This window comes from Enoplosus armatus, chromosome 8 (genome assembly GCF_043641665.1).
Source record: "Enoplosus armatus isolate fEnoArm2 chromosome 8, fEnoArm2.hap1, whole genome shotgun sequence".
In the NCBI taxonomy this organism is placed as follows: domain Eukaryota; kingdom Metazoa; phylum Chordata; class Actinopteri; order Centrarchiformes; family Enoplosidae; genus Enoplosus; species Enoplosus armatus.
In genome coordinates this window covers 3,405,043-3,421,739 of record NC_092187.1, presented here as the reverse complement: position 1 = coordinate 3,421,739, position 16,697 = coordinate 3,405,043, and the positions used below count along the sequence as shown (strand labels likewise).

Genomic DNA, 16,697 nt, shown 5'->3' with positions numbered 1-16,697 from the left:
AGTTTGAGGATATGAACCAGCAACTTTCTGGATGCGAGCCTGCTTCTCTGTTCTCTACAAAATTTCTCAATTATATCATTTCTTATATCAGAAAGATGTCTTTTTATCTTGAGAAATTGTCAAATAAGTCAACTCCTTCAAGTCTTCTCAAAAGACGTGCTTTAAATGATCACTCATCTAAACTTTAAACACATCTGCACCGGAATATTCAGTGCTGTTCTGTCTCTGCTGATTATTCAGGCTTGGACGCAGAAATGTACAAGTTTCCGGGCGTCTTGAATGCAACAAACATCACTGTTGGCTCTACTGTCCAACCCTTCCCATCCTTTTCTCTCTGTTTGTTCATCCCTCCATTATCTCAGTGTCTCTCTCCTATCACAGCTCCATCTGACACCCTCTCATCTTTGTCATCTCACCCATCGGTGCTCATCCCATTCTTCCCTCCCTGCACACACCCCTCTTTTACTCTCACCCCATAATTCTTCTAGAATAGCAGCCTGGTCAGGCGGGGCTCTTGACTGATACCAGCGCTGCTGCTGATGGGATGAAGCTGCCTACAGTTTGGATCTGTTATTATTCGACCAGTTTTACAATAAACAAAGACACGATTTGACTGTGTATAGGAGAGGGTGGTGGATTTGGGGGATCTGATTTGATCTGATCCCTTGTCACAGGCTGCATACATATTGTTTATGAGTTGCAAGCAGTTAAACCAAAGAGTGATGAACCCCTTTCAGATAATTTTGTCAATTAAATGTTTTTTTTCTAGTGCATAGTAATACAACTAAAATGTTTATCAGAAGTGCTTTTTTAAAATTGCTATTCCATTTTCTTAATCTTATTAAGCATCTCATGACCCCTCAAACTTATCTTGCGACCCCTCTGGGAACCACTGATTTGGGTAAATGACTTTTATTTCTTTGCATAATTAAAAAAAAAAAGAGAAATGTTTTCAATTTTTTGAAAAGTGAGGTACTAGCGGAGATCACTTTGGCCTTTCTTATGTTAAAAAATGCTCCCCCAAAAAAACACAACTGAGAAATGAATATGAAAATGATAAAATGATTGATCGAACACATTTTGCAGACCACCACTAGCTCTGGTCTCGATGACAGCTCCATCAGAGGTGTTAAACGCTGTCTGGTCAATATAACATTTTACATAAACGGCCAAAACAAACCAACAATATTACTGCTGTTACTAGGGAAGGGAGGAAGCTCTGTGTGCTCCCTGGCAGGGGGAGTGGTGAGTTGCTGAGCTGGATTTAGACCGTCAGCAGGGGGCTTTGAGCTCTACACTGATAAGACTGGAAGCACATATCACTGTGAGGTGTCATTAGTAATGCTGGGTAACCTTCAAAGCTTCAAATCTAAAGACGGCAACCTTTGTGTGTTTTATTTCAACTGCGGACTGCCTTGAATTTCAATTTCAGGATGACTGCGATGGCAGATATTTGATGTCAGGGTCAATAAATCAGCGATGTGTTCGTGTGTCATCTGTAATTTGGAGGCGACCTACTGTTGACCGAAAAGACAAAGCAGAAGTCAAATGCATAATGTCAATGAGCTCATAAATGGGTTTTAATGGATCAGCTGTCAGCTGCACTAACTAGAGAGGAGAGCAGTGACTGTTTTCTAATCAGGATGGGCTGCGCTCCCCTTGCCGATATTAATAGACACAAAGCAATGTCACTACTAAGTCCCCTGCTCCCGCTGACGGCTTTGTTTTCAAGCACATTCTTTCCATCTTTGTTTTGCTCTTAACTTATCCTCTGAGATAAGAGGCAAGGCCCCTTTTTCACTTTTCCGTTCACTTTCCTCTCTCCATCCGGCTCAGCGGGGGAGAAAACTGCATTTTCCAGCATATAAATCAGTCAATGTTGTGCGTTCAGAGATATGAGAGATTAAATCAATAAACAAATGACTTGAAGCGGGATTTTAGTTTAAAATGGGGCCTGAAACAAACAAAAAAATGAGACGAAACCATGATGTGAAAAAACTGGACACTATGTCATTTAATGGCAGAACCATGTGAGGATTAAATTTCGGGACCAAGGCCCGGCACTGAATATTAAGAGAGCAGAAGAAACAAACAGATGGAGCAATGGAGTGCGGGGAAAATTAAAGAGAGGAGAGGGAAGCTATTTCAGGGATGATGTGTCTGGAATGACAACTGTTGCCCCCCTCAGCCCCCGCTCTTTCTCTACCTCTCTCTATCAAATCCTGCTCTCTCTCCCCTGCTCTTAACCTCAGGGCCTTCAATGCCCAGAACTTTTCCGACCACAGACCCTTCTCTCCATCGCTCTGTGCGTCTCGTGATAAATATAGAACACTATTACCCTTTCCCAATGAGCTGTGACACACGTGCGCACCGCCCAGCCACGCATGGGACCATACAGTATATAAGTGCCAAGGGTGAGTGGCTGCAGGAGAGTGGGAATACATGTGAGCTTACCTAACACAAACAAGAAAAAAACAATCAGAAAGAAAGGAAGACAGAAGAACTGTGCCTATTTTTTCTTACATTTAGGCCTCTGGAAGACTCCCAGAGCAGCCACAAGAAGAATCAGCTCTCTCCGCCTCCCTCTTCCCTCCCTTTACTCTCCTCCTCTGCCTTACCCAGCACTCTCAGCCATCCATGAGTGTGACCAACTCCTCTGCCTATCGATCGGAGCGTAGTTTCCACCAGACTTCATCCTCATCCTCGTCCTCTGGTAACCCATACATGGAGAAGAGCCGGGGGCTGTTTGCTGAGGACTTTGGCTCCTTCATGAGGCCTGGAAGCGACACCTTGGGGTTTTCCAGTGAGTAGGAAGCAGTTTCGGGTCTCTGTAACTCATTTTGTACAAACATGGTTTATAAATAACAGCAACAGCAGATTGAAGTGACAGCTTTGACTGCAGAGTAGATGGATGTCTGTGCTTGGAAGCGACTTGTTTAAAGTGTGCTGTTTTTCTGTGTAAAATAGTGATAAAACATGTCCGAGGTGACAGTTCAGAGGAGTGAGACAACAGGCAGGACTGAGTTTAAAAGGCGAAACTCTGGTGTGGTTGATGTGTGTGGATAAATGTGTCTCCAAGCAACAGTGTAGCCGTGGCGCCGTTTGATGGAATAACTAAAGTGTGAGCTGTATTTCTGTAGAAACTGAGGCATTGTTTGGCCTCCTCTTCCAGGTTTCGTGCGTTTGAAATTGTGCGCATTAAGGTCAGGAGACATTTCACTTCACAGTGCCCGGTTCATCCTCCGGCTCAGTAATGTGTGGGGCTGGTGTGAACTGCACACGGACGTGTGAATGTGTGACATCTGAACTTTAAATGGGACTCGCAGTCCATTTGGTCCATGTGTCAGGAAGAGCAGAATCGTTTTGGAGCCATGGTTGGTATCCCATGGGTGCAGCATAGGAGCCTGAGGATGGGGCCGGCTAAAGGGAAAGCAAAGCGCACACACATGCACACGCAAGCAAGCCGGGGAATGCTGGACTGACTGCCAGCAGTGTGACTTCACACACTGAGTATCTGGAATGACGCCTGCATGACGGATGACCAGATGGTTGCCCGGTGACCAGTGTACACACCAAATACATATACACACACACACACAGTTGGAATGATGTCACACAATCAAAGTCACCTGCATATGTGAAGTCAGAGCTAATGTCACACAGACAGTCATTTCCAGTCTGGTGTGAGGTCAGGTGTTACCACGCAGTTCTTCACTGATCTCAGAATCACTGACCGGACTGCAAGATGATCATGTGTCCTTTTACTGTTTGCTGCTGCCATGAACCCACACAGAGCATTAAAGCTGCGCTAATCAATATTTTCTGTATTAACAATGTATCAAATGACTGTGTAATGTGAAAGGTGTCGCTCATAGTGATAAACCCACATCGAATTATCACTCGACTCTGCAGTTCTTAGCCTCTTTTAGCTCATTGTTTTGGTTTCTGGCTCTGTTCTATTCAGATGATCAGTAAGTAATGACAGTGTGAGCCAGCATGCACAATACCAGGACCCATTCATTTAAAGCTGTGATTTTTTTCTCTGCTGTGAAACGTCTCCCATGAAAAAGGCCTTTTAGCTACACTTAATGGCCTGGTTTTTAGCTAATTGTAATGATATACATATTTTTACAAAAAGTTCACAGATCTTTTAAAAGGTATGTGTTTCAAAATTGGGCTCCCAGGAAATACACAGAGCCAGGCCCCTTTAGCCTCTTTAGAAAGCTTAAAATCTCTTCTTCCTTTGAGTTAACAGAGAAGTGACCGTTGGTCAGCTAGTATGTTTAGCTATTTTATTAAGGCTCGTGATGAAGCTGAAAATAATGTTCGATCTTATCATGGATTCTGTTCCATTCAACAGGGTGGCAAAGAACACAGCAATTAAATGAAAATAACAGAAAATCTTTCAGTAGCGCGATGTAGTCTTTTAAATCAATTCGAGCCTGTAACATATCTTTAACCGATCCCAAATGAACCACCTGCAGGTATTGTAATTATTAACACCCAAAAGTGATCAGACCAGAAAGATGAACCCTCTGCAGCAAGCAGCATGGATGAAGATTCAGTGAAAACGATTTTGCAACGAAAGAAAAAGATTTAGCCCTGTTTCCCCCTGTGGTCTAACATACTGTCTCACCTTGTTGTGGGTTTAGGTGGAGCTGGAAATATCAAGACTCTTGGGGATTCGTACCAGTTCACCGTTGACGTGCGAGACTTCTCCCCTGAAGATGTCATCGTCACCACGTCCAACAACCAGATTGAAGTTCATGCAGAAAAGGTGAGCAGCCTTCTTTTTGAATTGGAAAGGTAACTTAAATCCCGGGGGGGTGTTTAAACATTGTTAATTTTCCCAGGATAGGATCTTGAAACTAAAATCTTATTAAACTGGGGCCTGTGGTCTTAATAGGCATTTTGCAAAAGTTGTCTAAACGTGAGTAGATGAATCACTCATCACAGCATCTACCTTCGGTCACAATACATCACTAAGTCATCACTAATATTCTGTCTCTAACAGTTGGCCCAGGATGGTTCGGTGATGAACACTTTCACACACAAGTGCCAGCTACCTGAGGACGTGGACCCCACCTCAGTGACATCTTCTCTGGGCGCCGAGGGGACCCTAACGGTCAGGGCGCGGCGACACCCGGCCAAACACGAGCTCGTACAGACCTTCCGCACCGAGATCAAGATCTAGAGAGGGACCCACTTTCTCGTCACGAGCCTTTCACCTTTTGTGTTTTTATTTCTGTGTTCTCTGTTTCCTGTCTTCACTTAAACCATTCTACTTTAAACACACAGCGTCGGCACCGTGCTCTATGAAACATGCCATGTCCACGACTGCAATGATGCCTGCTGCTGCTCATTACTATTCTGAGTCTGTTCACCATACACAGCAGCAATAGGCCATACCTGCACATTACATATTGAGACACACACACACACACACACACACACACACACAGCAAATAGCTGATCAGTTCACCACTACTACTACTCCTGTCCTCTAACAAAGTAAAAAGAAATTAAGACTCACCTCTGAAATAGATGGATGCCACCTTAATAATAATTTATTGTACGTTATTTTGTGAATAAAATGATCCTCCTTTGACAATAAACATCTGGCAATGTGTAAGCCTTTTGATTGACACATATGACATGACAAACAGTATTTATTAAAGGTATGGGCCTGGAGTTTTGACAGAGAGCTGGTTCGAGCAGATCTCTTCTGCCTTTTTTTTTTTAGAACAGAAGCAGAATGTTATCACTCTTTATTTAACATGCTGATGAATTAATAACCATCATTTTCCTCACCATACACCTGCACAACGACAAAATCAGACAGTTATAGGCCTTAAGGTGGGCAAGCAGTGAACACCACAAAGCAAACTACTCTCAAAATCAATACGAAACAGAGCAGCATTCAGGTGCTGTGCCGAGGATATAAGGCCCTTCTATTCAGTCTTTTGTGTGTCGAGCCATTTATGAGGCATCGGTCCTGCTGTCATGAGAAAAGAATTTCAAAGCCTTTGTTATACGGCTATAATTTACTCCATGTTTGCATTGTGATGTGCTTCTCCCTGAGGAAGGCCGCGTGATTAAAAAACACATAACATCATGATTTATAATGTTGCACTGTGAGCAGCCTTGACATGAATGCTCTTTATGTTACCCTTAAAGAGTGCTTCGGAAGTGATTGTATTATTATTCCTAAAAGACATGGACCTCGCAGGATTCACATTAGTTTGATACTACTCAGTACTGCGCGATGAGTGTGAGAGTGATTACATGTTAAAGTTTAAGACAGCCTAAAAAAGATGAGCTAACACATTCTGGATGCGTTTACCATTCAGCACATCAATGGCTCTGCTATCTGCTATATATGTGTGTCACATCTTAACATCATCTTGTGTTTCTGGTGGTGGTTGTGGTGTGTGTGTGTGTGTGTGTGTGTGTGTAACCTCCATGGATGCACAGAACGTCATTATTAGGAGTAGTTTTTGTTTGTTTGTTCATTTCATAATGAGTTTTTATTACATTTAAAGCAAGTGAAGGAGCCACGTGTTGAATCTTTTTTTTGCATCTTTCATCTTCAGTTTTAGTTCTTACAATACTTCACAGAGACGGCATATAAAATATATGCTTACAGGACGTTAGAAGCAATAGTTCACCTTTATTCATATTTAAACAAAGACCTGGTGCTGTAATCTGATTGGCTACGTCATGAATTTGGTTTGCGTCATCAACAGCAAGTTACTGTCAGTAACAGCCCGCATCACGTAGCTCGAGTCTATTGCGCCACTACGCGGCCATCATCAGCACAGCACGTGCTCTCATTGCGCGTGCTCCTGTGATACATCCGGCTGGTCCATATCAATCGATCAGAGAGAGGAAGATGGCGGTGGATGGAGTTTGCGGGGTAGGATCGATCACCGAAAAACTCGATTGGGTTTGTTTTTCCTAACTGAGTCAAACACTACGTAACACCGCCTGCTCCCGCCGTTTGAAGCCGGAGTGAAGAAGCCACAACAAGGAGGTAATTCACGAGTTAGTTTATCCTAAAATGGCGCTTGCTTCAAGCGAAAAGAGCGAGCTAGCTGTGACTACAGGGGATGAAGACAGGCCCGAGTCGATGGTCCGCCATCTTGTCCCTGTCTACATGCATGTCAAGGCACGCTAAATTAATCCCTGATAACGAAGCTACAAGGATGGAGGAAGTGCAATCGATGTATTGCACTGTCAAACCAAGCTGTCAAAACTTTTAGAGACACCAAGTTTCCAGTCACAAAATATCAAACATTACAACGTTACTGCTGTTAAAAATGTCGGCATTTTGTAGTTAGTTTTGTAGTCTAGTTGCATGGCCATCAGGACGTCAGTTGAAGCTAAATGCTGGTGTCACTCTGGTTCATTCTGGTTCTCGTGGTTTGGTTAGCTTTATAGTAGGTCGCTAGCTATATTTTGGATGATTGTTTTTTCGTTGTTTTGGGTTGAACTCTGCCTCTGTCTGTATGTATATCTGTCTACACCCGTGAGTGCAGACGCCACTGTCCTTCCCTAACAATAACGTTACAACACAAAGCAGACACACTCTCCACAAGATGAATAACTACTAGTGCTTGTTTGAGTTTTGTCTTAACACAAAGCGAGGCATACCTCAGTACAAGTTTAAGGATTGTGCAGTGTATTGGTGCAACCCATCAACCTAACCTTAGTCATAGATTAATACACAGTTGTAACCGAGTTGACAAACACAGTGATGCTGTTAATGACTTGTAAATAAGAGTGGATTGCTCCTGACTACCTTGCGTGTGGGCGTTGCTTTCTTTTTTTAAAATAATATATAATTTTAAAATTTCATGACATAGATCAGTCCCAACCGGTCGACTCTCTCTCGGCATTGGTCTTGCAAGGTTCAACCCATGAAATGCCTATTTTTTTTTAAATAAATTTGATAAGAAATGTCAATATAAACACCAGCATTGATGGTGCAGTCATATAGTTCAGTTTACAACTAAAAAAAAAAAACACATTTAAGTGTGTAGTACCTTTTTTTTAATGAAAGGCCAATGAAAGTCATGCCAGTGTAAAGACAAACCGATTTACTGGTCAAGCTGACTATCTGCCTCTTGAGCCTTTCTTAATGTACGACATGTGACCTCTTGCTTGTCTTTGGTCCACAGAGCCTGTGCCTGCCCGCCTGCCTCTTCAACCATCCTCAAGCCGTCAGGACGATGGAGTTCCCATGGCACAGTGGGAAGGTTCTGGAGCAGCTTAACCGCCAGCGCAAGCAGGGCCTTCTGTGTGACTGCACCTTCGTTGTGGACGGGGTGGACTTCAAGGCCCACAAAGCTGTGCTGGCGGCCTGCAGTGTCTACTTCCGCACCCTATTCCTGGACCAGAAGGATGTGGTGCACCTGGACATCAGCAATGCAGCTGGTGGGTTCCCTTCATTCTGTGGACACTTATTTCTGCGTACTTTCACATTATGTATTTGAATTGTTTGTGTCATTTCCTTCTTTCAGTGCTCTGACTTTGCATCACAATGCTTTACTTAAATACAGAGTAAATGTACCCCACCATCACTTCTGCACAACCAGACCTGTTGTATTTGTTGCTTGTCGTTGCAGGTTTGGGCCAAGTCCTGGAGTTTATGTACACAGCCAAGCTGAGTTTAAGTCCGCAGAATGTAGAAGACGTGCTGGCTGTTGCTAACTTTCTACAGATGCAAGAAATTGTAAATGCCTGCTCTGCGTACCAGTCAATGGCAAGCCCAGCTCCGTCCCTCATAACACTGGATTTTGCTGTTGGTGAGTCCAGTCTTCACATAGCCTTGCTTCAACACAGGGCTGCAGTAAATAATAATATTCAGTGCATCAGTCCTCTTTACATTTTCACGTCTGTACCTTTTTAAGTGAAGTCATTGTCCTCAACTTAATCATCTGTGTGCTCAATTGGTGCTCAAGTGCTGAAGCAGCTCATTCATTCAGATGAGGCTAACAACACAAGTTTTCTGTGTTGAATTTATTTAACCTTAAATGTGTTTCACCTCAACTGTCACTTCCCATGGAGCTTTCATATGTTTGTTTTGCAAGTGACAAAAAAGTATTTCCACTCTCTCCATATTTGGTAGCGGTCATTACAGATAGCATTCCTCGCCTGCATTATAAAGAAATAAGAAGTCAGAGCTGTATTGAGCTAATATTAACCTTTTTTATTAAAGTTCACATCCGGTAAAGTTATGATATGATGATTATGATACAATTTAATGAATTGGACATTTTGTGCAAAATTGTTCTACTCTGGTAATGTATTGCTATTTATGCTAAGCTATTAACATAATTCAAATTCAACATTTTAATTGAATTCTGCGTTGCAGTCCAAGTATCAAATATGGAGCCTGATTTCCAGTAATCATCCATTCCAATCCATATTCTATTAAAAAGGAAACATTTCCATTTTTAACAAACCAGAACAAAAAACAGGTGAAGGAGAGCAGAGAGAGGAACTGGAGAGTGACCTGGCAGAAGTGGCATCACAAGCAGAAGAGAGTCCTCCTAGCGCCCCCACAGAAGATAAAGAGCCCACGCCAAATGAGGACATTTTAAAGGAAGACATTTTAAAGGAAGACATCTCTACTGAAACACAACAGACTGTTTCTCAGCCCAACCCTGCCAGAACCCACTCAGGCAGAGGACGACCCCCCAAAGCCACTCCGCTTTCTGCTCAAAAGAAGACGTCTGTAAAGAAGGAGGAAGAAAGTGCTGCACAGGATGCGCCTGGATTTCAGGACGACCCTTCTGACGCTGACTACACGCCCAGTAAGTACATATTCATAGAATGTCATTCCCCCGCTGAGGGATTAATAAAGGATGATCTTATCTTATCTATAAACCAAGTGTTGAAGGTCCACATGATTCATGATGCATGATTCACTGTAATGCATCATGTTGATCTTTTGATTTGACCAATAAACTGAGACATTTTCTCTCTGTTTGCAGAATCACAGTTGAAATCTGCCGGCAGCTCGTCCTACATGAGCTCTCGGGGGAGAAGAATCAGAAAACCTCCTCGAAGAAACTTCCCACCTGGTGAGCAGGCTGTGCTGGTTTGCTCTGCCGTGTCAAACCAAAGAGAACCCCCTTCATCTCTAAGCTTTCCTCTGGTTGTAGAATTTGTTCAGTATCATCATACAGAAACATTTGAGCCGTTTGAAAAAAACCTTGTGATTCAGGATTTTTATCACCTGAGTTTCAGTGGAACTTGTATGATTTATCTTAGTGTTTCTTTCAGTGACAGGGTTACATTTTTAAAAGTGGCTTTCTGAAACCTGCAGAGGCTTTGCCATTATAGCAATTGCCATTTCCAGTCAGGACTCTAGACAATATGTATTGTCGCCCTCGCAGACAACGACTCAGAGGATGAAGGCACATCAAAGAAAAAGACTGTGAAGAAGGTGGCGGTGCCGGCAGAAGTGGAGGACAACGACGATGACTCTGGGGAGACTGGCGATGGAGAAGCTGATGATGAAGAGGGAATTGGAGAGGAAGATGACGAGGTCAGCCAGCAACTGGGAGGAGCCGATTCGAGCAGCGAGAGAGCTCAGTCAGCGTCTATGAGCAACCGCTCCGAGTCAAAGCCTTACAGCTCTGTGACCCACGAATGTGAGGTAAGAAATATTAGTCTGGGTGCTGGAGGGAAGAATAAAGTGACTGAGAACATTAACGGTCTGTAACTTCATCACTTTAGTGTTTACATTTTGTCAGACTTGATGCTGTTATCATCAGCATTTTACTACAAGCTGTGGAAAAGCACAGACAGCCCCATGCACACCGAGCAGTTTTGCCCGATGCCGTCGGCAGAGGCATTAAAGCTAAAATATCTGCATCAAACATGGAAATGTTTTTGATGCTGGGAGCTTTCATGCAAATCTAGGTGGAGTTTTGGGGCGAATGTTGGTCACAGTTGCATTAAAAGGTTTTGCCAGCTCACTCTTCGTGACATATTTTCTTCCTTCCAGGACTGTGGGAAGAAATTCACCCACACTGGTAATTTCAAGAGACACATGCGTATTCACACGGGAGAGAAGCCTTTCAGCTGCCGGGATTGCAACAAGGCTTTCTCTGACCCTGCTGCCTGTAAAGCCCATGAGAAAACACACAGGTGAATTACTTCTTTTATTCCGAGACAATTGGTTTACCTGCACTCCTTTTTACTGACACCTGCCTACTTAGCTCTGTCGGGGTTTGTGTCCTAAATTGAGCTCTTGTTGCCTCCCAGCCCTCTGAAGCCATACTGCTGCTCGACGTGTGGAAAGAGCTACCGCCAGATCAGCCTGCTCAATCTGCACCGCAAACGGCACACGGGCGAAGCGCGGTACAGCTGCGAAGTGTGCGGCAAGCTCTTCACCACATCTGGCAACCTGAAGCGCCACCAGCTGGTGCACAGCGGCGAGAAGCCGTACCACTGTGACTACTGCGAGAAGTCCTTCTCCGACCCGACCGCCAAGATGCGACACCTGGAGACGCACGACACGGAGAAGGGCAACAAGTGTCCACACTGCGACAAGCGCTTCAACCAGGTAACAACATGTTCGTGAAAGTTTTGCTTTTCTGTGGGAAAAAAAACGGCAGCCATTACTGCATCGCTTTTCTTTATAAAACATATTCACACAACTGTACTACAAACATAATGCCATGATGGCAGAATTTCCAGACAGATGTTGTAATAACTTTCATTGTAGGAAACCTGTATTTGAACCTGAGTATGTGAACTTGTTACCTGATTTTGTGTTTTCTTTAGCTGGGAAATCTGAAGGCTCACTTAAAAATCCACATCACAGATGGGCCTCTCAAGTGCAAGGAGTGTGGCAAACAGTTTACCACTTCAGGTAAGAAGAAAGTATGGATCACATTCATCTGTTATACAGTGATGTTAACTTGTAAAACATTTGCTGAGGTTGACAATTTTACTGAAACAAATGAAAGACTCTCTCTCTGTGGATTTGCTGCTTTTGCCTTTTTTTTTTTTAAATCATTGTAAATTTTATATCTTTGGGTTTGGGGCTTTTATTCAACAGATGAATTTATAATGAAAATAATTCCACCCCACTATTGTCACATGATTTCAGTTAGTAAGACACTACCAGTGGTGTCAACACAGTGGTTACAGAGGAGCTACAGTTAACTGGTCATACAAACTCCTGCTGTATGTGAGCCAGATACCTAACATGAGGTTTTGTGGTGTGGAGGAATCTGCACTGTGGAGGGGGGTGACTGACGTGTAGCGTTCAGTCACCTGGAACACACAACGTTTGAAATATTTAAATTTACTGCTGTTTGAAATATTATAATCACCTCCTGATACTGACCTTTTCAGACATTTAAATGTTATTTTCATTCCAAAGAATTCCATAAAGTGCACCATTCCACCTGCTTTCCGTTTGCTTGGTATCTAAAGGAGGTCTTCTGTAGTTGTGTCTTTGCTTTGAGGCATTTGGCCAAACCTTTGTGTGATGGTATCTGCTTTTTAGGAAATCTGAAGAGGCACCTGCGGGTTCACAGTGGGGAGAAACCGTACATCTGTGTGCACTGTCAGAGAGCTTTCAGTGACCCTGGAGCTCTGCAGCGGCATGAACGCATCCACACAGGTACTCCCATGACATTTAGACAGAGAGAGACAAACATGTTCTCATTTTTCAATCTAAAACCCCACATCAATATTATCTGCTTTCCACCATGGTGAGACTGTAATTCCGGTTTTACAGGAGAGAAACCCTGTGTCTGTCTTATCTGTGGCAAGGCCTTCACCCAGGCCAGCTCACTCATCGCTCACGTCCGCCAGCACACTGGAGAGAAACCCTACGTCTGTGATCGCTGCGGCAAAAGGTCAGCAAGCACATAGATCAGTGCTGTAACTTTTCAAACTCACTTGTATCGTGGGAGTACAACCTGAGATTATCCAACAAGGAGAGTTGGAAATATGTGAAGAGAGAACAATAGCTAATGGTTAAATGTTTTCGGGAATCGTTGGAAACACAGATCACATGTGGCCTGGCAGGTGTTTTTTTTTTTTTACCATCAAAAAGTAATATACTGACATGAAATTCTAAACAAAAACTGCCACTAGAAGTAAGTGAGAAAATATGTTTGTTTTTCCTTTTGTAAGTTTTGTGAACCGACCCTTTTACCAGGGTACATCTAGGAAGCCAGATGAGAAGATGTGTCTTATGTCTCTCTCTGGACAGATTTGTGCAGTCCAGTCAACTGGCCAATCACATTCGGCACCACGACAATGTCCGGCCGCACAAGTGTCGGATGTGCAACAAGGCATTTGTTAATGTGGGTGACCTGTCGAAGCACATTATCATTCACACAGGTAAGGACAGAATTAGTGTCAAGTAATTATGGGGCTCTGTGGTAATGGAGAAAATAGGGAGTAAGTCTCTGTTACTGTTTCTCTACGTCCAACAGAGCTCAGAGCTTTCATCCTTAAATCTTCAGTTGTTTCCTTCCCTCCTCCCTGCTCTCTCAGGGGAGAAACCTTTCCTGTGCGATAAATGCGGCAGAGGGTTCAACCGGGTGGACAATCTGCGCTCCCACGTCAAGACCGTCCACCACGGCAAGGCCGGCATGAAGCGGCTGGTGGTGGCCGGGGGCAGCGCAGACGAGGGGGCTGATGGGTGCGCAGGGGCGTCCACCTCCGACAGCGAGATCAACATAGTTACCGTCAGCACAGAGGACATTGTCACCCTGGCAACCGAGGCCCTGGCAGCCAGCGCTGTAGCTCAGCTGACAGGTCAGACAACACCTTCAGGGCCGAGTTCAGCGACAAATGAGCTGCAAATGATAAAAGAAGCGTGAGGATGGAAGAGCTTAGACAACGAGGAGCGTTTGTTTACCTGGTGTCATGTGTCTGTTCACAGTAGTTCCAGTGGCTGCTTCAGTGTCTGCAGATGAGACGGAGGCTTTGAAAGCTGAAATCACCAAGGCAGTAGAGAAAGTGCAAGAAGCAGGTAAGACTGCAAAGTACTCACTGCACAGTATGAGCTCAAGCATCTGTATTTGAATAATATCATACAACAGTGGGGTCAGGATTGGCACTTACAACAGGATACCAGACACGGGTTGGGAGAAACGAAAGAAGAAAACAAAGCCAATGTTAGGAATGTACTGTACATATTGCACAATTGTGAGTTAAATGTAAAAAGCTGTGCTGAGGGTTTGGGCATCATCTGGATTTGGGCAGAATTGGTGTGTTAGTAAAGTTATCATGGCACTCAACATCAACTATCAACAAATTTCACAGAAACAGCTTAAGGACAAAATGTTGTGACTTCCTGAAAACACAAACGTTCCTGTCATTCTGTCTTTTTAAATAGAATATTCCTTTTACCAATAAAACATGCAAACAACAACAAAATCCTGACATAATCCAAAGCAAACAAACGCTTGCATATACTTCACAGACTTGCTATTTGATAAAGTTAGGTCAGTGATGCTCAACTGAAGGTCATTGAACTTTACATTGAAATGGAATTGATGCCAGAGTCCAATTTATTGATAAACAAAATAGTGTTATGACTTAAATAACATTGATGTACATTTGTGGCTTAACTAATGCATTACAACATGTTTAGTTTAATAAAATAAAAGTGACATGATGTTGAGAAAACAACCCTCTATTTGATTTAACTTTCGATGATCTCACATCTCTCAGCAGATAGAGTTTGTCCAGTAGATGTTTTTAAATAAATAAATAGATATCAAAGTATTTGAAGGACTTATTGTCCATGCTAGCCTATAAGCTGAGGTTCAGAGTTAATTCTTGAGCTCGGAAGCAGCAGTTGAGAAAACAACTTTATTAGTAATGTATTTTGTCAATAACGTTCAATGTCGTAGATAATAAAGTGATACAACATTTGGCAGAATTTAGAACGTATTATGAACTGCGCAGATGCTGTGATAACTTGCTAAATGTATCAAAAGTAAGTATGATATTATGTACTAAGTGATATCTCCAAAAGACATGGAGGTTGTCAGAGCTTCTAGGTGGAAATTTAAACTTTAAAGGGAACACAGTATGAGAAATGTAAATGGCTTACTTTGTTTGTCAACCCTTCTTCTGTCCACAGACCCCAACACCCAGATCTTGTATGCTTGTGATTCATGTGGTGATAAATTCTTGGACGCCAGCTCTCTTGCCCAGCACGTACGCATCCACACAGCTCAGGCCTTGGTCATGTTTCAGGCAGATTCAGACTTCTACCAATACACCACAGCCACCACCGCTGAGGGGGAGGCTGCCACAACATGGCAACCCACAGCTGAACAGGTCATCCAGGAAGGAGAGCTGATCTTCCGCGCCCAGGATGGAGAGGGAGAGGCAGAAGGAGGGATGGTTGGGGAGACACAAGAACAAGAAGAAGGATCAGGAGGGGTGATTCATGAGGAAGGGAGGGGGGATGGAGAGCTGGAAACCCACAGTGAGCTCCACACGGAGGGAAAAGATGAAGCTGCAGCAGAGGTAGAGGAGGAAAAAGAAGAAGAGATGGAATGTGAGAGTCAGGCGTAGTGGGGCAGACTTGTGAAGCGTGTTTGAAATATTGCTTGTAACAGAAATCTAATTTATACAGGAGAAGGAAACACAAGACGTGAGTTGATGAGGCCTCAGAGTTTCAACATGCCATTTAAAAATAAATATAAACTGGATTCATAAGATACAACTTTTATTTTAAACAATTTTATCTTCGGATGTAGGACGGAGGTCATAAATCATGTTTTTACAGTCCTACTTCCAGGAAATGAGCTGAGATCCAGTGATTTGGTAAATATTGTTGAGAATTATTTCAGAGATGGTCATACTACTTTGTATAGTTTGTTTATTTTTAGACTGAAATGCAGTACTATGCATTGTCCTTTGTATAAAAACCTTTAGATCACAATTCTGTCTTACCTGATATAACTTAAAGAAAGACCTCTGTGTTATTTTTCCATGTCACTCAGATGAGATATGTACATTTTCCTTGAAACAGTCAAAATATTTTATTGTACTTAGTATTTTCATGAAAAGCACATTATACAGAGATTATCCACATGAACATGTGGAGGTAATAAAGGTTTAACTGGGGGGTAATTATTACCTCCTCCTTTTTCCTGAAGTGGGATGTCATGTGTTCATGTACTGGCAAATTGTAAATGCTGTGCATGTATAATATTTGTATTTTTGTTATGTGTCTTCTAAAACAGTCTTAATGCCTCCCATTAAAGATAAAAAGAAGTATGTGTGGTGATGACAAAGTCAGCAAATGTCAGTTTCACATTAATACCAAGACAACTTTTTTCAAGTATTACAGTAAACTGGTCACATTGGTATGAAAACAGCTCCCCGACACCAATGGTTTTATGTCATTAGTTTGTCTGTTTGTATTAACACATGTAACATGCCCTATTAGTATCAGTAACATTGCTTAGACTCACTGGAAGTCATCGTCTGATCAATAAAGAATTATCACACAGTCTGTGTTGTGCTGTTATTTTTATAGAAACAATGTACTGTTACTGTTTCCTTAAAGTTTCCATTGCTCATGGAATTCCTAGAATAACATGCAGTTTGGAAAGGTGTGCTCCAGATATGTTGAGTAATAAAAATGTAGTAACACGAATATGGCATAATAATACTATTTCTTAACATTAATTGCA

General features: G+C 42.7%; 2 protein-coding genes across 3 annotated transcripts; both read left to right on the top strand.

The window, feature by feature from the left end:
- Window positions 1–2,448: 2,448 nt before the first annotated feature.
- Window positions 2,449–5,617, top strand: hspb7 (heat shock protein family, member 7 (cardiovascular)). Of its 2 annotated transcripts, XM_070910659.1 has the most exons (4): window positions 2,449–2,795; window positions 3,173–3,177; window positions 4,659–4,777; window positions 5,015–5,617. In XM_070910659.1, exons 1-4 carry the CDS (start codon window positions 2,638–2,640, stop codon window positions 5,192–5,194), a joined length of 462 nt encoding a protein of 153 aa, XP_070766760.1. In that variant the 5' UTR covers window positions 2,449–2,637; the 3' UTR covers window positions 5,195–5,617. The 2 variants fall into 2 exon arrangements, with proteins under 2 accessions (XP_070766760.1, XP_070766758.1); XM_070910657.1 differs by lacking the exon at window positions 3,173–3,177 and having other exon boundaries at window positions 2,449–2,803; window positions 4,653–4,777.
- A 2,599-nt stretch (window positions 5,618–8,216) lies between these two features.
- On the top strand, window positions 8,217–16,513 carry zbtb17 (zinc finger and BTB domain containing 17). The gene is made up of 14 exons (XM_070910228.1): window positions 8,217–8,436; window positions 8,628–8,807; window positions 9,471–9,818; window positions 9,999–10,088; window positions 10,404–10,666; window positions 11,018–11,160; window positions 11,278–11,578; window positions 11,800–11,887; window positions 12,530–12,646; window positions 12,764–12,884; window positions 13,244–13,374; window positions 13,531–13,794; window positions 13,922–14,011; window positions 15,131–16,513. The coding sequence occupies exons 1-14, from the start codon at window positions 8,232–8,234 to the stop codon at window positions 15,568–15,570; spliced, it is 2,781 nt and encodes a 926-aa protein (XP_070766329.1). The 5' UTR covers window positions 8,217–8,231; the 3' UTR covers window positions 15,571–16,513.
- Window positions 16,514–16,697: the final 184 nt, after the last annotated feature.

What these genes read in the sequence shown, in the direction of transcription:
- hspb7 (XM_070910657.1), top strand. Translation starts at nt 2,638, where the DNA reads ATGAGTGTGACCAACTCCTCTGCCTATCGATCGGAGCGTAGTTTCCAC. An exon ending in CGACACCTTGGGGTTTTCCA is followed by an intron (nt 2,804 to 4,652) that starts GTGAGTAGGAAG and finishes TTGTGGGTTTAG; the next exon opens with GTGGAGCTGGAAATATCAAG. An exon ending in TTGAAGTTCATGCAGAAAAG is followed by an intron (nt 4,778 to 5,014) that starts GTGAGCAGCCTT and finishes TGTCTCTAACAG; the next exon opens with TTGGCCCAGGATGGTTCGGT.
- zbtb17 (XM_070910228.1), top strand. Translation starts at nt 8,232, where the DNA reads ATGGAGTTCCCATGGCACAGTGGGAAGGTTCTGGAGCAGCTTAACCGC. An exon ending in GCGACAAGCGCTTCAACCAG is followed by an intron (nt 11,579 to 11,799) that starts GTAACAACATGT and finishes TGTTTTCTTTAG; the next exon opens with CTGGGAAATCTGAAGGCTCA. An exon ending in GCATGAACGCATCCACACAG is followed by an intron (nt 12,647 to 12,763) that starts GTACTCCCATGA and finishes CCGGTTTTACAG; the next exon opens with GAGAGAAACCCTGTGTCTGT.